The sequence below is a fragment of the Chaetodon trifascialis genome, chromosome 17 (assembly GCF_039877785.1).
Source record: "Chaetodon trifascialis isolate fChaTrf1 chromosome 17, fChaTrf1.hap1, whole genome shotgun sequence".
NCBI classification, from domain to species: Eukaryota; Metazoa; Chordata; class Actinopteri; order Chaetodontiformes; family Chaetodontidae; genus Chaetodon; species Chaetodon trifascialis.
The window spans coordinates 12402725-12426704 of record NC_092072.1 but is presented as its reverse complement, the minus strand read 5'-3'; the positions used below and the strand labels follow the sequence as shown (position 1 = coordinate 12426704).

The window sequence follows — 23980 nt, the reverse complement described above, 5'->3', positions numbered from 1 at the left end:
GCGGGACACACACAACCTGTTTGCAGCCTGATTCTACAGGAAATGAAATGAAAGCTGAAATCATCCCAAACACAACTGTAGCACCACTGAAAATTGCTTCAGATTCTGCTGTAACCACCTCCACCGTGTCCATGAAGGTCATCTCCAAATGTCTAGCCAAGTCTTCCAGGTCTAATTCAAATGTCAACAAATCACCAGCACCCATCTCTACTGCCTGCAGATCTGTAGTTACTACCTCCAGTGCCACTTCAACCACTACCAGACAGACTGCAACTAGTGGCCGTTCCAGCACAACCTCCAAAAATTATGAAACTGCACCCCAAACTACACATGCATCTAAGGCTATGGTGACAGCTGTTAATGCTGAGTCTGTACTTAAAAAGAAATTGGTGGGGCCAAATGCCAATGTTGCAGCAAATGTTGAGAAAAGTAATGCACCTGCAGCTTCCCACCTGACTGCGCTCAAGTCTGAAAACAGTCTACCCACCGAGTCGTCACGTACCTCCAGAAGTAAGACAATGCCAAGTGAAAGGCCTCCTCAAGTTGGTAAGTGTTTGTACTGGAACAATCACTCAGCAAGCTTCTATGAATCGGTCTCTTTTTGATACAAGTCAGAGGTCTGCATTGTCGTTTCAGGCTTAAACCAGCTGATCGTGGTGTTTTGTGGGAAAAAGAAGCAAGTCTACTGTCAGCTATGTTCAGTCAGATTGAAACGGTCCAGTCACGTTTCCGATTTCAGACACCAGTACAGATATGTGGTGCGTATGTGAGAAGTCTTGTAGAATACGCAGGAAGCTTGTAAAGCAAGGCTGTGTGACATATGCTTACTGCATGCTTTTAATGTTCTGACTAGAAAATGAGGTTCCCTGAGTGGACTGCCAAGCCATCTGAGATGAAGAGCAAATTGAAGAAGACAGTGGGCCAACTGGCTGCTGTTGAGAAAGATGTCGTATCACAGTTAACCCAGGTGACCTGCTCGAGCCTCCTCACATTCAAAATGAGCCAGAATTGACAGTCTGTGTGTGATTGTTAATCTGCTTTAATGGTTATACACAAGGTACAAAAATTCACTCAAGTAAGACAGGGGATTATTCAACATGTGGAAGCTGACATGTCAAATACCAGATGACAGTATTTCAGACATTTATTCTACCTTGATTCTGTGCAAGTGAGAGTCATCATCTTCTAAATGTGTCTCACTGAGTAGCCTGTATGGTATTCAATTACCATTGTATGTCTTTCTCATAGAGAAAGAGACTGAACAGTGACGAGTACCAAAGGCTGGCTGCTCTTCCAGCGAACAAAGGTAAGGATGTTGTATGTGATGTGCTGAAGAAATGTCATGTGGCAATGCTTTATGATAATCGTGTGTTGTTTATTAGATTAAGGAAGTACATCAGTATGACGTAGAAGGAAATGAGTTGAAGCTGCAGTAGGTAACTTGTATACAAGTAATTTTCCCTATGCCCAGACAGCAGTACATCAAACATGCAATCTGTGAAAAAACACGGCTGCATTGGTCCCACCTACTGCTCTTACTGCGACTTGCAAGAGTCCAAGAGTCCGCGCCCGACACAAAACAACCAATCAGATCCAGAGGAGCGTCTGCGGGAGTGTCTAATATCTGTCAATCACTACTCACACACGTGGCGAACTGCCCCCTCCCTCTGCTCATGCTGCCGGCTGCCACTCAGTCAAACCGCTCTATGAGCGGCGTCAGGAGGCTAGCGAAAGCTATGGCGGAGCAACAGTCACCTGCACAGGAGAAACTGCCTGTACCACCACTGCAGCATATACGGCTAACACAGCAAATAACCATAAAGCTAATACGGTGATTGTTACAGAACACTCCGCAGCGTGTACAGTATGTTAGCGACTGTGATGGAGCTAGCTTGTTTCCGATGCTTAGGCTAACGTTACTGGTTGTGATGGCAGATGCCGCAGGGAGGAGGGGCTTGGAGGCAGGGCATGAGTGCAGCAGAGAGGGAGGGGGAGTGATGTGGAACCTGTGTTGGTTCAAATTTTCAGGCTGTCTGCTCTCTTCTCGATCTTACCGACTGCATCTTTAATGAGGTTGAAATGGCTGTTATGGACTTTGTCCATGTAACCTCACTGTGACCTTAAATGAAACCCTAAGTGCACTTGCATAAAACTATTATTTTTAAAGAAAATATAAGCAACAGCCAAGAAATAACGGTGTCTGGAGCTAGAAATAACAGGCAAAACTGGAAAACAGGGAAGGAAAATACTGGTGTAATCTGTCTAAAGGAAATTATTAAATAAAAAGAGGACATACCTCAGGGATGTCCTAGTAATTAGGGAACATCTGGAACGGGAAATGTAATAAGACACAGGAAAAGTCATCTGCTAATATGTTGGGAAATTACCTAATGGTGTAATAAGTTAAGACTTATACAATGTTTAGAGGGTGGACAATAGGCGTGGATAAGTACAGTCCCAACTGTATAAAAGCAAAATTATACTACAATGTGCTAATAACCCATCATAAATGTCTTTCTACATGACTGACCAAGCTGAGCAGGACCAGCCCCTCTGCTGTCTGTTGAGCTGTTCAGCAGTGGGGCCAGAGGCAAATCAGCCTTTTAGGAAAGAAAGTGATACTCGCATGACAGAATCGAAATATTTTATAAAAAAAAAAAGAAATAGCGATAAGCTGCGCTTTAACTACGAAATATACTGAAAGTGGAATGACATTTTTAGAAGTCATAAAGAGATGATGTTGAGAAATAGTTTGAATGTAAAATTTAAGCATTGAAGAAAATCACAAATCATCCAGTGGCATTAATACCATTAACATGTTTCTAAGCATTCTGAAATACTTAATGTTCTCAGCGTCCCGTCGTCTGAAAGTTCTGACCTTTTCTGCTCGTCCTTATTTGGAAATCATGAGTATTTGACAGCAGTTTACCTTGACATATTTTATCAAGTTTGTAGTGGAGGTAGGGGAACTACCTTAATTTGATGTTGCAGTCGTTGATGAAATGACGGGGCACCACCTTCCTCAGCTAAGAAGGACTGCAGAAATTAACTGCTATTACGCTGATAAAATACTAACGAATGAACTAACGGTAAACCAGTCTGATAATCTGAAGTGTAAACTCTGGATACAGGGATCGTATATGTTCAGTTCAAAAGGACATTGTCTAACCAGGACTTATATCAAAATATCATTTATTAAGCAGAATTATGGATAATGAATGATATATCATGAATAGTACGACAGAAGATATGAGGTGATATGACAGAACACAAAAGAAACTTATGGCAACGCGATGGTTGGTAACCGCGAAGCAAGACTTTAGATTTAACAATAATAAGATTGATAACCTCCTCGATGGCCGGTTGAAAAGTGTCTCCAAAATTATTATTACTTGACGAGAATTTACTAAAGACAAAACGTGTGGCTTAGAAAAATGAAAGTTTACGACAAAACTATAGAAACACGTCTTCTGAAAAATAAATCACGCTACTTGGTATGGCTTTTGCGTAGCTCGAAGACGGGAAAACTTAAAGAGCAAAACGACCGTGCAAAACTTAAGACAAAGAACTAAAAGCAAAACTAAACATAACGTCACATAACTTAAGACAAGACTGAGTAACGCGCACACACTACTGAATTCATGCTGCGGGTTCAGACATTTAAACCTCGCTCCAGGGGCGTGTCTAATGGGCAGGCCATCGAACATGTGAGACGGTTTGTGACGCAATCGCCTCAAGGAGCTGGAATTGATCAGTGATTCATACGAGGGGCTCCTCTGCTTCTCACTATGGTCAATCACATATAATTTCAATGACAAATTTTCAATGACATTTCAATATTGTTCACAGAGATGCAATTGTCAGGTATACCAAGAAACAAAGTCCTCCGGCTTACAAACAGTTCATTTCAAGGTTGGCTACTTTGCAACCCATCAGCAGACTCGGTTTGTGGATTCAGTTGAAACCTGGCCTTTGTTCTTCCCAGCCGGCTTTACTGTGTTGAGTCCTTAGGGCTATTGGGGGAGTAGTCAGTATTGAGTGGGACGTCCTGTCTCTCTTTGAAATCACATTTCATTATGAGCACTCTAGATGGTCTATAGTTCAATCAGTTAGACTGGTTTACAACTCCGTTTCTCATGAGAAGTCAGAGAGGGTAAGAGAAGGTCAGTTAGAGGCCAGTTCTGCTACAAGTTATTTTGTTTTTGTAAGGTTTGATATATTTATTTCAAGTCGACACTCACTTAGTTATGAACTGTTAATGGGGAAATAGACAGTCACAGTTCACTTTTTATAAGCCTACCATTTATAATATTGTATTAAATGAAACATGGAATGATAAATGATCAACTTTGCAGGAAAATTGCTCACAAATGGAGATTTTTTTCCCTCTTCTTTTCCAGCTCTAGAAAGACTGAAAGCAATGATGAATAAGGAAGACTCGCAGGTTTCCTCTTCCACATCCGACACTGCAGTTTTGAGACTGCAAGCTGCCTTCGCTAGTCCATGTGAAGCTTCGAGCCCAGTTGATGGTAAATTCATTTGTCTGTTCTAAGCACCAACTTTGAAATGTACCTGCATTTTCCCTACAGGTGCAAATACATTTGAACTTTAGATATGCATTCTGAAAATTCATGCTTTTTAATATATTGCTGTCCATCATGCAGAAACTAAATCCATCTCAAAAGAGGAAGGAAATCCTGCTGCGGGTAAGTCGGACAGAGCCAAGAGCTTGAAGAGCCCAGAGCCAGACGCTTATGGACTGATTTCAGACCAGCTTCAGTCGTGTCCGACCTTAATTGAAAATGAACCAGAGCCCATGGCTACTTCTACCCTTCAGGACACAGCAGGCATGTCTGTGTGTCATTACACATTCACCAACCGAAAAACATATCAACATAACTGCTAATACTAGATAGTCTTTGTAATGTTTAGTCGGTGTTAAAGTGGAGACATTTGAGTCTGATGTGGAGTCCCAGTCGACCGTTGACGTCTGCAGTTCAGATTCCTTGTTCTTTCCCTTTCAGCTGTTGTGCTTGTAACACATGCTATTTTAGCCGCTACTCAAATGATAGCTCTGGCTGTGTCTTTCTTTTGTCTCCTCCTCCTGCATCATCACCTATTTACACAAGTCCGCTACCTCTCTCATCCCTACCTCCCAGCAGTCACAGTGGAGATACCTGAGGCTCGTGTAGATCCTCTTTCCAGTGCTTCAGAATCTGAAGGCAGATTTGCCCAAATTCCAGGCGAATGCCAAGAGACTGCTGAGACAAGACAGCAGGAGGAGAGAAGTGACCCAGAGTTACAGGACACGCAGAAGGTGCTGGAATGCACTCAGAAAACATCACCTGTAGATTTCTTCCAGCCAGACCCCCTCCCTTCTGCTGCTTCAGTGAAGCCAGAGCAGGCCCAGTCAAGATCCAGCCAGAAAGCAGGTCATGTTTCAGGATTCAGTGCAGGACCTGGGCAGCACAGCGCATCACAGGCACTTTCAAGGATGTCAGTAGGTACGTGTTAAGCATTTATGAGTCCGTGGTGGTTATTGCCATTGAATGCACTGATTTGATTTTTTTTTATGGTCGTCATAGGGAGAAGAACTCAGGGTCACAGTCATTTGTACACTTACTTGACTGTGAGGGGACTTGGCAGTGAACAAGTTATAGGTGGGTGTGTCCATCCTCACACAGCAAACCGTTTCCATTCTGGCATTTCATTCCGTTTCACAAAAGCACACAGTATGTTAAAGATGGTGCATCCTCATCAGGTCTGGGCTCGGTGTGGGAGTGTAGAGCGCAGAAACAGAGCACGTTCTTCTTGTGTGAGAGCTGCGAGGAGACGCTCCACCCCGATAATGTCTGTCAACACGTGGCCAGCGTTACGCACCAGCTCAACTACTTGGTGAGAGGTGCCTCAATAATGGATTTTAAACCTCTAAACAACAAAAGAAGTTAAATATTTGCTCCCACGTGTTTTTTTTTATGATATGATATGCATGTCTTTCAGCGGATGCAGCGCCCTGAGTGGTACAAATTGTTCTGGCTGGAGGACCTGCTCCCAGATATGAAACTGGATATCTTAAAGGACGTCGCTGGGATGATGTCACAGCAGGAGCGTTACAAAAAGATAGATGCACAGGTAACCTATGTATCATGCACGTTATCTCATGTCCTTGGGTATTTAACATACTTGACATACATGGCATTATTTTCTCAAAAAACAAGTTATTGTACAAAGTGGAAATACATTATGCTGTTGTGTGTGTTCTTTCTCAAAGGTTATACTGCTGAGAGAGGACTTGTTTAAACATATTCAGACAGCTCCATTCAGTGAAGGTAGCAGTAAGCTTATACAATGATCTACAGAAGTTATGGTCAATGGGAGCATACAGTAATTATGTAGTCTCAACTGTGCTGTTTGCTTTCAGCTTTAAAATTGGTGCAGAACATCAAAAGAGAGCCGAAACTGAGCCGTCTACCCATCAGTGCTCTACAACAAAAGGGTGAGTCAGCCCAGTCACAGGCTCATTTTTATACACAGCTTAAGTAAAGTGACTCATACATGCAGAATATGGGTATGAGGGATGGGTTTTTGCTTTGTGTTGCACAGACCAGCAGCCTGAGCAGAGTCGAGAGCAATCTCTTCCCACAGCGAAGCAGTCAACACAAGCACGTGAGACAGACCAGGGAGGTGATGATGGTATGACGTTTAGCATATTTACAATAATTACATTTTTTCCTCAGGTTGAGGTACACTAAATTGATGTACTTGCTTGAATGTTATTATTAATCCTAATTCAGAAAAAGTGGCCCAGAATTCCAACCAGTGAAAAAAATTCACTTCTGTAGAATTGTCTTGGGCTCCAAGACCCTCAACTACAATTCAAAACCATTTGAAACTAAAATGACGGCTTCACTTTGTACATCTGACACCACTGGAAATCATTACCAAATTGTGGCTCATCACTTCCTCTCTCTAAGCTGTAATAAATTTAAGCTTTCCTTCTTGTGCTCTCTCCTTCCCTCCCCGCTGTGTCTAATAGAAGCAGTACAAAAAACAGGTGAACATCATTTTGAAGAGACTACGATGACTGGAGATTTGTTTGAGGTCAAACAAGGAAGAGTCCTGAGTCCTCTGGATGTGACCAGTGTCTCCTCAAAGGCTAACTCTGTTGTCTTTCCATTTCTTGGTGCTGACACATGTAATGACATGACACAGAAACCACAAGAGAGCTGCAGGAGCCTTTCTATGCAACCAGAACTCAGACCACCAGACAGTCAGAGCTGTGTCGTCAAGTTGCACTCCGAATCCCCATCTTCCTCAACTGTTAGTCTTAAAGACAGTCAAACCCTGTCTGTTTCTCCCAAAGATAAATGCCTTCCAATCAGGAAAAGGCCAGCTGTCACATCTCTTGAAGCACTGGTCAGACCTGCCACCAATAACGGCCAGCTCGAGGATCCTTTGCCAGCCAAACGCACATGTGGTTCACTGCAACCTATCAGTTAGTGCAGCACTGAATCAGCCTCTGAGTCCACTCCTGTTTGCCGTGCTGCAGCCGCCAACCTCCTGTCTCCTCAGGACAAAGGCGCGGGACCAGGATCTGTCAAACAAAAGAAGTTGATTATGGACCGCACGCAGGTTTAACAGGCTTAATAGCTATTCTGAGAGAGAAGAGGGCTGAGGTAAAAACATCAGCCAACATACCAGCACTGTATAATGCTAACACCACCTGTGCTGACAATCCATCTGAATATGGTGTGGAAAGAGGCTGCTGTCCAGTGTATGCACAGACTGGATCTACAATGGCAGCTGCTGACCCCGGTGACCCAAAGCACATGTTTGGAACTGAGCGCCAGTTCAAGCCTCGTCCCTTCCAATGTGTAGCTGTGAACCATTACCCAGGTCAGATACCAAAGCCACAGGGTCACACAGAGGCTGACAGCACTGGGGGTTTTCACATTCCCATTAGCACCATTGTAACTACCAGGCCAAACCCCACTAACCAGCAGTTTTTGGGTGGCTATAATCTACAGAACCGCACTAAGATGAACACAAGCAATCAGGTCGCTTGCAGTTTCTTCACAGTTCGAACAGATTATTGTCCTTCCAGTGCTGTTACCAGTTACACAGCACCAGACAATCCTCTTGTATACACTGGATGTTTACACCAACACGAAGGGTACACTACGAGGCTCTCCTCTCCAAGCCAGATTTCTGCCCAAAGCGGTTTGCAGGAAGCGAACTGTTCTGGGCACAGCTTAGCAACTCCAACGCCCTCAGCACGGGTGCGCCTGGAAATGCAGCAGCAGTTAATAACACAGCAGCAGCAATACTCCACATGGTCAAGTGCTGCTATAGGTGACAACAGGACCAATGGCTACGCCGTTCCATTGACCACTTCAACAAACAGTTCTCAATTGTTTATTGACCTCGTCAAAGTCTCTGACTGCCACTTTCCTATGGCAGAATAATGTGTAACTTCATAGTTCCTCATTTGGCTGGAATGTGAAAGTATCTGTTGTGGTTAATAGATTAGATCAGATAAAAACTGACTGAGAAGCCTTTCTCTTGACAGGAAGCTCCTTTTAATAAAAGCAAATACTTCTGTCAAGAAGGTTGGCCTTGACATTCAGAGCACACCCAGAACTGAGACTTCTTCCTCCCACACCAACAGAGTGACTCTAAAGCACGATTAATTGACTCAGTTTTGTTCACGTTGGAGGTTGAGTTCTTATCTATGAAGATGAGGGCTTATCAGGTGAAAATTTTGGAAATAGACGATCTCATCAGTAATTGTTTGACCTGAACGACTATAGAACCAACAGAATCACTTGAAATAATAACACAGAACACTCCTGAGTTTACCTCAGCCCTGCAGTCGTTCGCTGTCCTAATATAGCCAACAGTGGAATCACATCCCAGACACCTGCACACTCTTTTACTGTAGCACCTACTATGGTCAAAGCCAATCTTCCAGTTTCCCATGATGCAACCAATTAAACCATGTCAATAACAAGATCAGTTTACAGTGGCATGGTAAATAATTTCTGCAGTACATCCAGTCGACAGTGCTCTGTCTTTGTTTCTAGTAGCCATAGTTGACTTAAGACATAGCTTTCATATTTCATCTTTATCAGTAAGATGGTATACAGGATATTAAGCACCACTACACTCACCATGCCAAATGAGATGAAAGTGATTTAATGTGAGAATATAAGGGAACGCTTCTGATCAGTTCATGCACATTAACATTATCCTTTACCCCATCACATTACTGGGATGTAACAACTGGATGTGCCACAGACCTGCATTTGGTGACTGACCTTGTAGACATACAAGCTTTTTTTTTGTAGCAAAGGGTTCCTGTTATGTTTGATATTTTTCCCACTTAATTTCAATTTGTGTTAATGTTTTTGCACCTTGAAAATGATGAATGTTTGGCTCTTGTTTGTTAGTTGCCACAGTTAGGAAGATGTTTCAAATCCTAAAACTTCCTTTTTTAAAAAAAAGCTGACTTATTTTGTCTGAGTAGCAACAGTTTTGGAATTTGTTGCTTTAAGTATGAAGGTTGAATTTTGAGCCTTTTCGAAAAACAAAATATGAAGCTACTGTAGCTAGTTTCAGTTTTTAACATCTACTGTGACTTTTGTATTGTTTTGTATTCATATTTGGTTAATTTTAATAAAATTAATGTATATTTGTTTTCTGAAATTGTCTTTTTCTTTTGGCTCACAGAATTAGTCCCAGAATGCACTGGGGCTTTTGGAGTAGACGGAATGTTGATTTTGATGTGATCAAAAAACAGTTTGAGCTGAATTGGGTTATAGAGCAGGGCACCACATTGGATGTGCAGAATTGTCGCATGTTCTTCGGAGATAAACTAGGCAAACCAGTGGCCTTGATTACACCTAAACCTCATATCTGTGACTAAGCGCTGGTGGAAAATAAATGCTTCACTCTATGCACTGGTTCCCCAAAGCATGTAGCTGGTACCTTTTTACCTCTATCCCTGTCAAAGTCTCTGACTGCCACTTTTCTATGGGAGAATAATGCGTAACTTCATAGTTCCTCATTTGGATGGAATGTGAAAGTATCTGTTCTGGTTTAAAATTAGACAAAAACTGACTGAGAAGCCTTTCTCTTGACAGGAAGCTCCTTTTAATGAAAGCAAATACTTCTGTCAAGAAGGTTGGCCTTGACATTCAGAGCACACCCAGAACTGAGATTTCTTCCTCCCACACCAACAGAGTGACTCTAAAGCACGATTAATTGACTCAGTTTTGTTCACGTTGACAAGAGGAGGTCGAGATCTTACCTTTAAAGATGAGGGCTTATCACGTGAAAATTTTGGAAATAGATGACCTCATCATTACTTTACGGCCCTTAATCTCAGTTGTAATCACAGGAAGGCTTGAATGTGTAAGTTTAATACGAAACATATCTGATCAGAGAGGTTTTTGGCATAGCATTGTAAGGGAAATTCTCCTTGTTGATCGCTGAGAGTTGCTAATTCTCTGAAGAATTACAACCTCTGTGTGATGAATCAGGTCTCTTTAATACACGCAGCATGGAGGGAAGACTCATGTTCTCTCCAGATCTCCACAATGTCTTGACTTTATACTGTCCGGCAACAACAGGAAAACTGGTTGTCACATAGACCTGGTGTTGGTAAATCATGCCTCCCCCAAAGCAATGACCATTTGAGGATTGCACTGATCCTTTTTTAGGGTTTAAACTATACCATAAACTATACCATACCTCAGGCACAATGAACTGCACCCTAAATTGCCCCCTTCATCCTGTGTCCTAGGGTTTATACTATATCATAAACCCCCTCATCGAATGACCTTCTGTCCTCTCCCTTACATTAGGGAGAAAGGGCCACAGAAACTTGTACAATTCATAGACTGAGGACAGTCATCTAGACAAAATTTAAACGTCTCAGCAGAACAAACGTCTTTATAGAGCAACCAAGGTCCTCCCAGATACAACACCACTGGAAGGTCAAAAACAAGCAGGGAAGGGGGGCCATTGTTTATCCTTCTGTACCAACAAGGGAGTCTGGCCTCCCATCTTATCATCCACAACAATGAAACATACCAAGTGTGAAGGTCTCTGAAACCCTCAGATTAACTACGATGTTATTCTTATGAGACAGATTCAAACATTCCTTTGTGGTCATATGTTTCTCCAACACTGATTGATCATATAATGACAGCAGCAGAATCAAACACAGTGCATTTACTCTAACACTGTTGGGTAGAAATTTGAGGAGCCTGTAGTATACTTGAGTAGTAGTATTTTATGCTACTCTACACTAGTATTTCAGTAGTCAGTCAATTACCAAAAATCAGTTAGCAACTGTTCTGACAGCTGATTATTTGTCAAAGTTATTTTTCATGCAATAAGACCTGAAATTTTAACGGTTTCAGCATCTCAAACATGGCTATTTGCAGCTTTTCCTCGTCTTAAATTATAGCAAGATATGCACTGTGCACTGATGATCCCTGGAAGTGTGTAGACAGTAAGTATCCAGTGAACGTTCAGGTCATCATGACCTCATGCTTTGGCAAAAGTCTTCCATGCGTTGCTACGCTACCTGAGTCGCGAGATTTCAAGTGCGCCACCAACGTGCGTTCACGTGCTACACAGTGACGTAGTGACCCTGCCTACTTCAGTGTTCTCTGGCAGACAGTGGGGAAGACGCTGAACTTTAAAGCTTTGTGTGTCAGCGTCCAAGATTTTTAGCGTAGCACTTTTAAAGTTGGGTCGTTTACAGCGACAACAACAACAAAGAAGCGGACAATAACTTTCTAACAGTAAGTCAATCGTTTTTTGGTTTTGTCTTTTGTTTTACTTTTTTTTTTTTTACTCAACCGTTAGTTGGCTGTTAAAAAACTGATAAAGTGAACACTTCTGTTTTTAGCTTGACGGGGAAGCACTTAGGCTGACGTTTGTTAGCTAATAATGTCTTGTTTATATCATTGTTCCTCTGCACCCTTCGCTAATGGAAGTGTAACGGCAGGTGGGATTAATGAACCCATTTCGTGTCGGGGTCTGAACAGGTTGGAAGAGAACGAGCTGTGTGTAACGTTAAATCCTACTGCATCCAACTTACGTTAGATGCTCTCTGTCTGTGTTTTCCTCCATTAACATTTGAAACGAGCTTTTTTGTGTCGTTCTGTTACACAAGTTGACTCTTTAGTCAAAATTGTTTCACTTGGGAAAGAGGCCCCACCGAGTGAGGGGAGATGGAAAACACACGATAGATAAGCGCATGTATATATGTATGTATGAAATGCTCGTGTTTAAAGAAACAGGCCAGATTCTGGGCTGGGAGTTACCAATAAGCCAATGAAGTTATGGTCAGTGCATGCAGGCACACTGAAACAGTGGCAGAGAGCCACAGTAATTAAATCCTCAGTTTATTGTTAAACGTTGTCTCAGGGTTTAATTAATGTAATAGTCTAGTTATAAAATCTTTAAAAATCACTTTGGCAACCTCATTGTGGGGAGACTCTTGTGTCCTCTCCGAACCGTAGACGATACTACAGCGCCATCTGCTGATTACATTGTAGTAGTAAAATTGTTTACAGGGTATTATTTGGACCCTGATTTTTTTTTGTTTGACCATTTAGAGTAATAGTTTTCATTAGTCAAAGAATTGGATAAGCAAACTTACATGCTATGATCAAGAAACATTCAGGAAATGTACATTACACATGATTGTATGAACAATTTGTACAGTGTCGTCACCAGATAAAACAAAGGGGTCACAATCACATTCACTCATATGCAACTTTGTGTATTAGCTGCTGTCCACTATCCAGTAGACATGATTAGAAGGACCTTGTGTAGGAGAAGAGACCTTCATCTAACCCCCCACATTCCTTCAGGAGAGCTGAGGAGAAAAGATATTTCAACTACAAAGGGTTACCTATCAGTTAGACTGTTTTCACAGAGAAGCTAATCCTTTCTTCCAGCTCCACACCAGATAAAGGCGTTAGAACCGTCAGGATTGACGATTAACAGGTCTCAAGAGCCACGTAACACAGACATGTTGTAAATCAGACATTTCTGGAGCAAACTGTTTTGTGTGTCTGCGTGCTTTCTTTTCTACCACATCAGGATAATGCAAACTACATGTTTGATTCAACTTTGGATGTTTCCACAGCACTAAACTCATAATTTGTATGGTATCAATGTTTTTACCGTGTTTGTAGCTTTTAAAATGACAAAACTATGATCTTAATTCTCATAAGCATTCGTGTCCTCATTCTCTTCAAAACTACTTCTCAGTTGCCAAACTCATTCATTTTATTATCCCACTATAGCTTCTTCATTCAGTTGTTTGTTTTACATCATATAATCTATATCATTCATCATATCATTCAATATTCATATCCATTCTCATTATTGTGCCAAATAAATATTACTTTTCACTTAAGTTGTTGTCAGTGTCCTGTTGAGCTGGAAATAGACGATCACTGTATTGAGACCTTACGCTTCAGATGATGAGACTGATCTACCATTAATTCATTAATTATTATTAAATAAGATTCAAAAAGAAAAAAAAGAATAAATAAAATCCTTCTAATCTGATGAAGGTTGGGGCCCCTTTCTGTATTAACGAGTGCAGACATTAAACCCAAAGGTTTAATAACCCAATTCCCCTACACTTGAAAATGTGCTCCGTTTCCTGCAACACATGTACAAACTGGTCCTATCTGGATCACTGGATCTGACCTATTCAGATATCTCCTATGACCTGTTATACAAAGCTATAGGATGTATAAACTGAAGACAATGTGGATCACTTGGAAGTTTTAAGTGTATCATACATGCTGCACCAAGATCTTCTCTAATAACAGATTTGTTTGTACAAATAACTCTGTTCTATTTTGTCTATAGGTGTATAAGAATAGTATAATTTTCTAGCTGATATGTGATGAAAATGAATCAATGTCATGTGAGAGTATGACATAATAGAAACATTTACAGAGCTGTAGCAGAACTGGCCTCTAACTGACCTTCTCTTACCCTCTCTGACTTCTCATGAGCAACGGAGGTGTAAACCAGCCAACTGATTGAATTATAGACCATCTGGTTTACTTATAATGAAATGTGATTTCGGAGAGAGACAGGATGTCTGGCTCAATGAACTACTCTTCTCACACGTTGAAGGAGGAGAGCCAAAAGGTCAACGCCTTTACCTCATGGGCATCTCCTACCCAGGATGTCCCATGTTAAGGCTAATTCTTCCCCAATAGCCCTAAGGGCTCAAGACAGTAAAACTGTCTGGAGAGACAAATGACATGCCTCGGAGGAATCCACAAAAATCAGCAAATGCTGATGGGTTGTAAATTGGACATTCATGAAGCACCTGGTGGTATATGCTTGTGTGCTTTTTCTCAATACTCCAGGATAACCAAACTTCTATGTTAAACTTAACTTTTGATGTTTTCACCCTACAGGACTCATTGTATGCATAATATTGGTGTTTTCCCAGTATCTCTAACCTGAAGTATGACAAAGTTGTGATTTTAACTGTTTTATAAAGTTTGTCTGAATTTTTATCATGGAACCATACTGCCATCTAGAGGTTCATAACAATACGCTTGACGTGATGCATTTATTAATAAGTAACCGTAATAGTGATATATATATGAAATATAGTCTGCCTCTCTTTATTTTGTGTTAGTTATACCTTGATTCATCATATATATTAGGATGAAATTGTTACCATGATTATCTTTAATGTTGTCATACAATCATAGGAATTGCCTAATGCATGTTGTGAACAATGTTGAAATGTCATTGAAAATCGTCCATTCAAAACATATGTGATTGACCATAGTGAGAAGCAGATGAGCCCCTCGTATGAATCATTAATTAATTCCAGCTCCATGAGGCGAGATTACATTGCGCGTCACAAACCGTCTCACATGTGTGACGGCCTGCCCATTAGACACGCCCCGGAGCGAGATTTAAATGTCTGCAGCCGCAGCATGAATTCAGTGCGCATTACTCAGTCTTGTCTTAAGTTATGTTACGTTATGTCTTAGTTTTGTTTGTTACTTCTTAGTTGTCTTAGTCTTGTACAGTCGTTTTGCTCTTTAAGTTTTTCCAGTCTTCGAGCTACGCAAAAGCCATACCGAGTAGCGTGATTTAATTTTCCGAAGACGTGTTTCTATAGTTTGCCGTAAACCTTCATTTTTCTAAGCCACACGTTTTTGTTTTAGTCTGTAAATTTTAGTCAAATAATAATAATTTTGTAGACCCTTTTCAATCGGCCATCGAAGAGACTATCAATTTTGTTACTATCCGTCTAAAATAATCCTTCACTGACTCAACCGAACCAAAACCCTGCAGCCAGCTGTTGATCCTTGGTCTGGGTTAACAACCATCCGGAGCCGTCCCTTATCTGTAACCAACACCGTAGAACCCAGTTCGAGAGACATCACCGTCCAACATCAGCTCTTCACCTTGGTGTGCCTGGGCCTTCCACCGGACCACCGAGCAGATCGAGCCACGGATGAGCACCTGGGCATCTTCGAGTTAGTTCGGAGCAGAACTCACCGGGATGCCATCAAACCAGTAGGCATGCTCAGCGGGTTTGAATAAGAGTTAATTTATCCAAATTCTCTCAACTGCTCGTTTAATCCCTTTACCTTCGCGTCCCTATTATCCCCTTTACGACTACTTCTCACTATCGCCAAACTTGTTTGCCATCGCGTTGCCATAAGTTTCTTTTGTGTTCTGTCATATCACCTCATATCTTCTGTCGTACCGTTCATGACATATCATTCATTATCCATAATTCTGCTTAATAAATGAGATTTTGATTTAAGTCCTGGTTAAACGGTGTCCTTTTGAGCTGAATATATACGATCCCTGCATCCAGAGTTTACACTTCAGATTATCAGACTGGTTTACCGTTAGTTCATTCGTTAGTATTTTATCATCGTAATAGCAGTTAATTTCTGCAGTCCTTCTTAGCTGAGGAAGGTGGTGCCCCGTCATTTTGTCAACGAATGCAACATCAAATTAAGGTAGTTCCCCTACAGAGCATTGTGTGAAACTTAGGAGTGCATTAAGGTCACAAGCAAAAGACTCATAATCATGCACTCCTTTATAACTCCTAATTACGTGTTTTACTATAACTATCAATGAACTGATTGTCAATATAACCTGACCATGGTCTTGATATAATCCTAAAGTGCACTTAATGACAATATTATTCTTTATTCCTTTATCTTTTTTTTTTTTTTTTTTTAATGGCATAAGCAACAACTAAGAAGGAGAAAGAGAAAGGGGGAAAAAAAGGCATGCCCCAAGGATGGGCTCATGCTGACTTAGACTGGGAAAGTAGGGAAAAAATAAGAAAGATCAGCTGCCAAAAGATTGCCTAATGGTGTGTGAAACCGGAGACTTTGGAAAGCACCTGGGGGATGTCCTAGAGGTGTTGAAAACTAGTACCAAACTGAATATAAGACAGAACACAGACCATTGAACACAGCTGAAACTTTTGATTTTTGGTCCATGTGGCTTGGAACTTCAGTTTCAATGCACCACATATGCAACTTGGTCTGAGAGAGTTCTTTTATTCATCATAAGTGAAGTTTGGCCAGACATACACATTTTCTTCAACACTCACTGTTAACTTCAACTGTGCGCAGGTGGTGATCCTACAACTGCAGCATGCAGCCGATTGAGGCACAAAAAGGTATTTTTCTCACTCTCTGCATGTGGGCTACTGTACTTACACCATTTTTCTGTAAGTGTGTTTGTCTGATGCACTCTCTGTAGGAGTTTCTGCCAAAAGCCAGCTTTTCGACTCCCTGAAGGTGTATCTGAACAACAAGAACAGACTGCAACCCATTATTGGTCTGTAGCAACAAATCCCTATTTGTGTGTGTGTGTGTGTGTGTGTGTGTGTGTGTGTGTGTGTGTGTGTGTGTGTGTGTGTGTGTGTGTGTGTGTGTGTGTGTGTGTGTGTGTGTGTGTGTGTGTGTGTGTGTGTGTGTGTGTGTGTGTGTTGAAATAAATAATAAATAAATAATTATTTTATGTACATTCAGGCCTGGGCAATATTATGGAATGTGTGAAGACGGGTACACACAGCCGAGAAGCGTTGTACCTGTGTGAGGTGTGTGCGTGTCGACTTAGCAAAGCTGACATACGGAACCACATTATGGGAAGTCTCCACAGATACAAGTACATTGTAAGTAGTACTGTAGAAGTCGCCATGATGGTAAGTTTGTCTGCTGCCTTAGATTGTAGTTTATTTACATGTGGTGAGTTTTGCTTGACAGAAAGCATGGCACCCCCACTTAGTGCCTGAATGGAAGGAGAACTCTGACCTATCGAAGCTGGCCTGGCCACTGATGGAGTTAGCCACGATGCTTGAGGGAAAAGAGGGACCAGGAGATGTCCAGGTATATTATTTGGACTGCGTATGTCTTTGCAAGAAGTGGAGTGTTTTGGATACAAGTACTCATATCTTTTTGCATGTTCATATGAAGTTGTTTGAGGTTGAAGATGCTGTCTACCAGAGGATGGCTACATGCAGTGAGAACGATGGTCAGTGACTATTCACTTGTTTAGAACAGTGTTTTTCACAGTTTACTGTGTCTACCCCTTCAAACCCACTCTTGGTCTTCCCACTTCCTGTGTCTATCACCCCTGAGGCCTGTACCATAAAGTTGGATTAACCTAGCCGGGCTTCCTCTTACTTATCGGGCTTCACTTAACGAGACATCCGCCCTCCGGATTTTCGGTACCATAAAGCCGGCTATCAACTCACTAATTCAATTCAGGCTTGTCCAATCTAGATCTGAGCGCGCTCACATAAAAAGGGCAGAGTTTGCTGCATGCGACCAATCGCAAACATGGAAAAATCAGCCCGAGCCGCATATTTCACTACGGAGGAGCAAACAATAATAATTAATAAATACGAGGAATACAAATCAATAATCCAGGCAAAAAGCAACACAGTTGCAGCTGCCAAACGGCGCAAGGATTGCTGGCAAAAAATCGCCGACTGTGTCAATGCGTAAGTTAGTGCCATATAACAACATATAATATTACTTCCCCACTATGACTGCACTTGTATATCTGACTGCAGTAACATTTGTGTGTTCCATAAATGTATGTGTGTATGAAATTTTTCGTTATGGCATGTGATCGTAGCCTTATTATTTCAGATGCAACCCGAGTGGAGCAAATCAAACATAAGTATAAAAATATACTTCAAAGTGGTCAGTACGCTTACTATATCTTATACATGTAGCATATGTATATGTAGGCCTACATGTTGGAGGCTATATACAATACAATATACAACGGCAAACATCCCAGGGCTTAGTCTACATTATGCAAATTACACATCAACCTTGCTTACCTGCGATGTCATAAAAGCCCTCTTTGATGCATTGCGTGGGCAGGTGGCCGGGAAACACCATGAATGCATCGACAAGCTCAGTCAGGGCCCCCGCGACTTTATGAATAGCTCTACATACTGTGTTTTTCCCGAGGTTTTCGGCATCGCCAACAGAATACATAAAAGTACTTATGAATGAATGAATCAATCCATGATTTACTTAAACAAATAATTGATTAATGGCATTTTATCTGTGGCTTGCTTGTAACCCATCCAACGAGGGATTTAAAGACATCATAATAATTACAAACATCACTAAGAAATATATTACCTGTGGCAAAAAACCTCAGTGCAATGCACACTGTCTGCGGGACTGTCAGCGCGTGGTCGCGGTGCGTTACATTACTGATGTAAGGCTCCAGCAGCTGACAGATGTATTGTAACCCCTCTCCTGAAAACCTGTACCTTTCGTACAGTGATTGATCAGACAATTCGAACGGATTACAGCGATCTCTAAATATTCTCTCGCGCCTGAGTGCTCTTCGCACAAGCTGTGCACCAAGATCCACCGGGTTCTCATCAAACGGACAGGCCATTCTCCAAGAGAACTGATTGGTCAGTAGGTGGGGCTTTTATACCTGCTGAGCTCTTATCCTGAACTGATCCTGCTCCGGAGCAGGTTAGGTGTTCAGCATAGGTTACCACGGCAATGTAGCCCGATAGAAAGTAAGCCACCTTTATGGTACTGAAAAGCCAGGGTTAAGCCTGAAGTTATCTCGCTAAGCCGTAATCCAGCTTCATGGTACAGGCCTCTGGTGTTTTTATGTCATTATTCCACATTTCAAATGTTACATGTCCGTTTTTTTTTAACTCCATATGGGTCTCTTTCTGTCTCACACACTTCAGCAGTAACTCTGATAAATCTTTTAAGAGATGGGCAGGGTGAACCTGAGAGCCATTCAGGGAAGATATCAGTGCAGCTGGAGCACTGTCCCATCCAATCCCAGAGGACTGTACTGCCTGCTCAGAACAAATGGAGACAATCGAAGGAATCGTTGAAGACCTCAGCAGGGACAAACAAGCCCCCATCACAGATCGAGTCAATTGTGACTCCTTCTGTCAAGTCAGAAGGCTGGTTTAATGACACATATTTGTCGCTGTCAGACAATACTCGGATGTCACCATTCTCTGTCCTTTCAGAGAACAACAGTTTTCTTGATGGCTACACAGGAACCACGCCTCTTATTGGTAAGCACAAATAAAGAATACCAACAGCAGGTCATAGAACTACAGAAAATGCCTTAAACTTTTGTCAGCATGACTGAAAAGCACACATTTTCAGTAGGTTGTAGGATAAGACATTTCTGCTCATTTGACTGGTGAAGATGTTTAGAAAATACTAAAATTAAATGAAAAAAACAAAACAAAATAATTGGGAAATTTATGTGCTTTTTTTTATGTATGACAAGATTGATACCACCTCATGTCTCTTTGGTAAATATGTAGCTTGAGCCTGCAGCTGGTTAGCTTGTCTTTGTTTAGCTTAGCTTATATCCCTACTGGGATCTGAAACTTCCCAGTCAAGTACTAGTGTGGCCCTTGACCCCCGTAAAATGTCAAATATTGTACACTTGGAATTTTCTTTGCATTAAAGAAAGAGACATGTTATTTTGTATGCTTTAGAGATGCCTGGAGGTGGATATAGTTTCCTTTGGATAGAACCATACAGCATGTTTCCCTTAGTTTCCAGTGTTTGTGCTAAGCTATGCTAACCAGCTACTGGCTCCAGCTACATATTTACTGTACAGTTGTGAGAGTGGTACTGGTTGTCTTTTCTAAAGTCAAACTGTTGCTCAAAAAATGCTGCTTATACGTGTTTGCAACAGGTCTCTTCTGTGTGGTTGAATGTAAAAGTGAAGATGGCCACACATACTGTTTCTTATGTCACTGCTGCCGTGTCAGATCCAACCAAAAGGACATCATTGATCACCTAACTGGCTCCTCCCATCTTGTGAACTACTTGGTCAGTTTGTTGTGGATTTATAATTGAATCCTTTACCATGCTGAAGGCTGTAGAGAACATGCAGGGCTTCATTTTTGAGTTAACCAAAACATCTGTGTGTAGATGGAAACTCGTCCGGAGCAGATGGAGGTATTGATGGCAGATATTAATGACAACTATCAGCTTCTCCAATCACTGGCCAAGAAAGTGGAGCACGACGAGGGCAGAGGAGAGATGAAAGTATGATGATTACTTCTATTATTCTGGCTTATGATAGGTGTAAAATAATAATAATAATAATGATAATAACACTTAATTTGTGTAGCACCTTTCATACAGGAATTCCTGCTAACCCTAACCCTCAAACACGTGATGTCCAAGACTGACGTTAAACCTTTTCTCTTTACTGCGGGTTTTAAACCAGTTTAACACACAGTCAGAAAGACCAGCCAACTGTACAGGACTTGGTTTGACAGTGTGTCAAATCATGTCCTGAAGATAAGAATTCTTCAGGACTTGAAGAGTCCCAAATGACTCTTCATGTTACCAAAACCGTCTTGCGTTCACTCGTACTCATCAGTCCATCGAAATGTTTCCAGGTGGTAAACGCACCAGAATCACTCTGTATCCTGCTGACCAGCAAAAGTTACCACTGGTGTAAGTACATGCACTTTTTTGTCATTTGGCCCGAAACCATTCACCTCTTTAGCCCCAAATCTTTACTTTTGAGGAGCCATTTGTGACGTAAGTATAATGCTAAATTAACTCTCTCCCCTCACATGACTGAGGTATCATTTCATGAAGGGAAGAAGAAGAATAGTGTAATACTCGACACTGAGCATAAAAATGTTGCTCCACAAGGTCTCAGGTTTGAAACACGACTCCCTCCAGGCTTGAAAGGTTGCTGGAAAAAAAAAGTATGCAGTAACCATTACAAGTCCGAGGTGACCACAGCATCCAAAATGGAGCATAGTAGAAACTTTTCCAACCACTTTTTATAGTAAAGGTAGTAAGTATTTTGGGATGTGAAAGGGTTGAGGAAAATGTGTCTTTTATTATCAATTGCTGTATTAATCAGCCCTTTTTAAGTGTTTCTTTTCCTGCATTCAAACATGTTTTTTTTTTACTCCTTACTTATTCTTTCACTCAATGCATTTTTCATTTTCTTCTTTTCCAGGTATAAAGATGCTGTGTAATGGATCAATGTGTACAAGCACCCAAAAGAGCAAATTGGCTATCAAAGGTGTGTGTCTGTAGCACAGTTCACTTGAGTCCAAAACATATTTTTTCTCTCAGTAATTAAGTATTTTTGTAATTACCTGTTTTTCAAGCTTTTTGGATCCACTTAACACTTTTTCTTTAAGGGCCAAAGTGGAACAAGACTTCAAATCAAAGCATGCCAGGAAAATGTGCTGTAGTATGGCCAAAAGGGATGCAGACAAAGAGGAAGAAGAGGAAAGTGAGTAATACTGTGTTCAAGGTAAACCTGCCAATTACCAAGCATTCGGTGCTGCTGGAGAGGACGCCTTTCAGTCTGGACAGCCTCCCTGTGTCATTGGACTTTGACACTGGATCATTTTCAGCTAACGACGCAGAGCACACCTCAATGAGCACAAGCTCAGAACTTCAGCAGGACTTCTACACTGAAGAGGCAGATGCTGGTCAATGCATAGCACAACAAAGAAACTTTGTCAGTCATTATCAAGAGGTGGGTGGTTATTTCAGCGGCAATGAGTACTTCAACCAGCCTGATTACCTAACTGGGACAAATGACCTAAGGTTTCATGGGGAAAAGAATTACAGCAGACAGCATGGTTCTCAAGAAAGATCAAGGAAGATGATTTATCAAGATTGGCAAAATGTCACCTGCGGTGTCCCACACTCAGGACTGTGCTTCCTATAACTCTTACTATGGACGTGAGGAGGGTTGCACTGGGCAGTGGTACAATTTAACGTCAAGTGAAGCTGGCATAGGAGTGGATGTGTCAAGAGAAGAGAGACAGGAGATGAGTTCAGATGCTACTCAATATGATTGCCGACAACAGCCCCAAGATCAGTGCATGGCAAAAGATGATGCAAGCCCCCTGACAGGCACTATGGGGCAGCATGGTTTGTATGGCGATTTGGCTCCTCATCTATATGCTGCCTGGATGAACATGTGTCCTCAATTCGGAGAGTGCCTTACTCAAAGTGGCGACATTGCACCAGAGCCTAGAGTACAGCATCATCAGAGTGAACAGAAACAATGGCAAACATACATGGAGTTCACCAACGTCCACTCAGCTCCACAGAGTTATGTGACGCCGCCTACGGCTCATCGAGCCATCCAAGTGAGCCATGGGATGATGTCTAACCTCAGCTACAATATCTAGACTGTGACGAACCCTGACTAATTATTTCCTCGTCCCTCTGTGTTATGGAGCCCACGCTGATCTTAATGTCAGAGTTGTTGTTTGTCAGGTTTGATGAATTTAAGTTTAGAAGGAACAACTCCTAGTGAGATTTTGGACCATGAAACTTAAATGGGCTTGGTTTTTATAGCTTGCATTGGTTCAGAGCAACAACAGAAATTCTGAGTTTTGAAACACTTCACATTCACTAAATATGTTAACTACTAACACCGACATTTTATGTTTCTTTTAGACAATTATGTAGCTGTGCTTGAATAAGTCCAAAGAAGACACTTCAGAATTCATTGCGAGTAGGTTTTCTGTACTTTTGAGGGTAAATAAGACACTGTTCAGTTACTTACATGATTTTGACTTCTTTTGCTGATTTCATGCACCATTATGTTGTATAATAGACTGATATGAGATCAAACACTGATTTCTTTGTCATTTGGAGAAATCTACACAGTGTGATGTTCTTTTGTTTTTAAGTATTGGTTTTTGGTATCTGTAAAATGACATTGTCAGTTTCCTTTAATTCAGGTCACTTGCTGACATTGGTGGAAAATAACTAAGTAACTTAAGTACAATTTGAAGTACTCCAACTAATATCTTCCAACTCCATAATTTAACACTGAAAGTAGCCTGTTTACATACTTTTGCTCTGTCCGAATTTTTAATGCAGGGCATTCAGCGCATTTTTACACTGTAATAATGTTATTTTTACTTTACTTAAGTTAAGAATCACAGTACTTTTTCCACCACTGCTTACTGGGATGACTGTGTGCTACAGCAGCGTCAGTGTCCAAATCTTGTAATCCTCCACTGATGCCATCATAAACAAGACCATGAACAAAATAATACCACTTCGTTATTATGAGGTGAACTTAACAGCATTAATTATGAACGTGAACCCACTGAAAGCACCACTCAGTGGGGATACAGTGTGTTGCTATAAACAAGACCTGGGAAATGATGCAAGTGATGTATCTGTCATTCAAGATAGGTAACATATTCATGTATGTTTTATATTAAAGTTAGCAGCTGGAGTGACTATGCATATGACCAATGCTGTGGTGCACATTAAAGGAGTTTTATAAAAGTCTTTTAATGTTTTTTTTCTTTTCACATTTCGGTGGTTGAATCATTGTTAGTTGGGCCCTAATTCCCAAAATCCGCTGAGTACATGAGTTATTGTTTATTGCATTACATCAG

General features: G+C 41.3%; 2 protein-coding genes and 1 long non-coding RNA gene across 3 annotated transcripts; all 3 read left to right on the top strand.

The window, feature by feature from the left end:
- Window positions 1–249: 249 nt before the first annotated feature.
- LOC139346311 (uncharacterized) lies at window positions 250–979 on the top strand. The gene is made up of 3 exons (XR_011603244.1): window positions 250–546; window positions 637–758; window positions 854–979. It is a non-coding gene; the product is annotated as an uncharacterized lncRNA (long non-coding RNA).
- A 4183-nt stretch (window positions 980–5162) lies between these two features.
- Window positions 5163–7765, top strand: LOC139345411 (uncharacterized). The gene is made up of 8 exons (XM_070983962.1): window positions 5163–5504; window positions 5586–5660; window positions 5762–5895; window positions 6001–6132; window positions 6272–6329; window positions 6422–6496; window positions 6604–6693; window positions 7037–7765. The coding sequence occupies exons 1-8, from the start codon at window positions 5495–5497 to the stop codon at window positions 7498–7500; spliced, it is 1038 nt and encodes a 345-aa protein (XP_070840063.1). The 5' UTR covers window positions 5163–5494; the 3' UTR covers window positions 7501–7765.
- Window positions 7766–11703: 3938 nt separating this feature from the next.
- Window positions 11704–23870, top strand: LOC139346018 (uncharacterized). The gene is made up of 12 exons (XM_070984929.1): window positions 11704–11813; window positions 16674–16720; window positions 16804–16881; window positions 17076–17218; window positions 17310–17432; window positions 17520–17577; window positions 19283–19624; window positions 20263–20399; window positions 20502–20618; window positions 20978–21035; window positions 21556–21621; window positions 21743–23870. Exons 2-12 carry the CDS (start codon window positions 16696–16698, stop codon window positions 22279–22281), a joined length of 1686 nt encoding a protein of 561 aa, XP_070841030.1. The 5' UTR covers window positions 11704–11813; window positions 16674–16695; the 3' UTR covers window positions 22282–23870.
- The last annotated feature ends 110 nt before the right edge of the window (window positions 23871–23980 follow it).

What these genes read in the sequence shown, in the direction of transcription:
- LOC139345411 (XM_070983962.1), top strand. An exon ending in TGGCAGTGAACAAGTTATAG is followed by an intron (nt 5,661 to 5,761) that starts GTGGGTGTGTCC and finishes CATCCTCATCAG; the next exon opens with GTCTGGGCTCGGTGTGGGAG. An exon ending in GACAGCTCCATTCAGTGAAG is followed by an intron (nt 6,330 to 6,421) that starts GTAGCAGTAAGC and finishes GTTTGCTTTCAG; the next exon opens with CTTTAAAATTGGTGCAGAAC.
- LOC139346018 (XM_070984929.1), top strand. Translation starts at nt 16,696, where the DNA reads ATGCAGCCGATTGAGGCACAAAAAG. An exon ending in AGGGACCAGGAGATGTCCAG is followed by an intron (nt 17,433 to 17,519) that starts GTATATTATTTG and finishes GTTCATATGAAG; the next exon opens with TTGTTTGAGGTTGAAGATGC. An exon ending in AGGAACCACGCCTCTTATTG is followed by an intron (nt 19,625 to 20,262) that starts GTAAGCACAAAT and finishes TGTTTGCAACAG; the next exon opens with GTCTCTTCTGTGTGGTTGAA.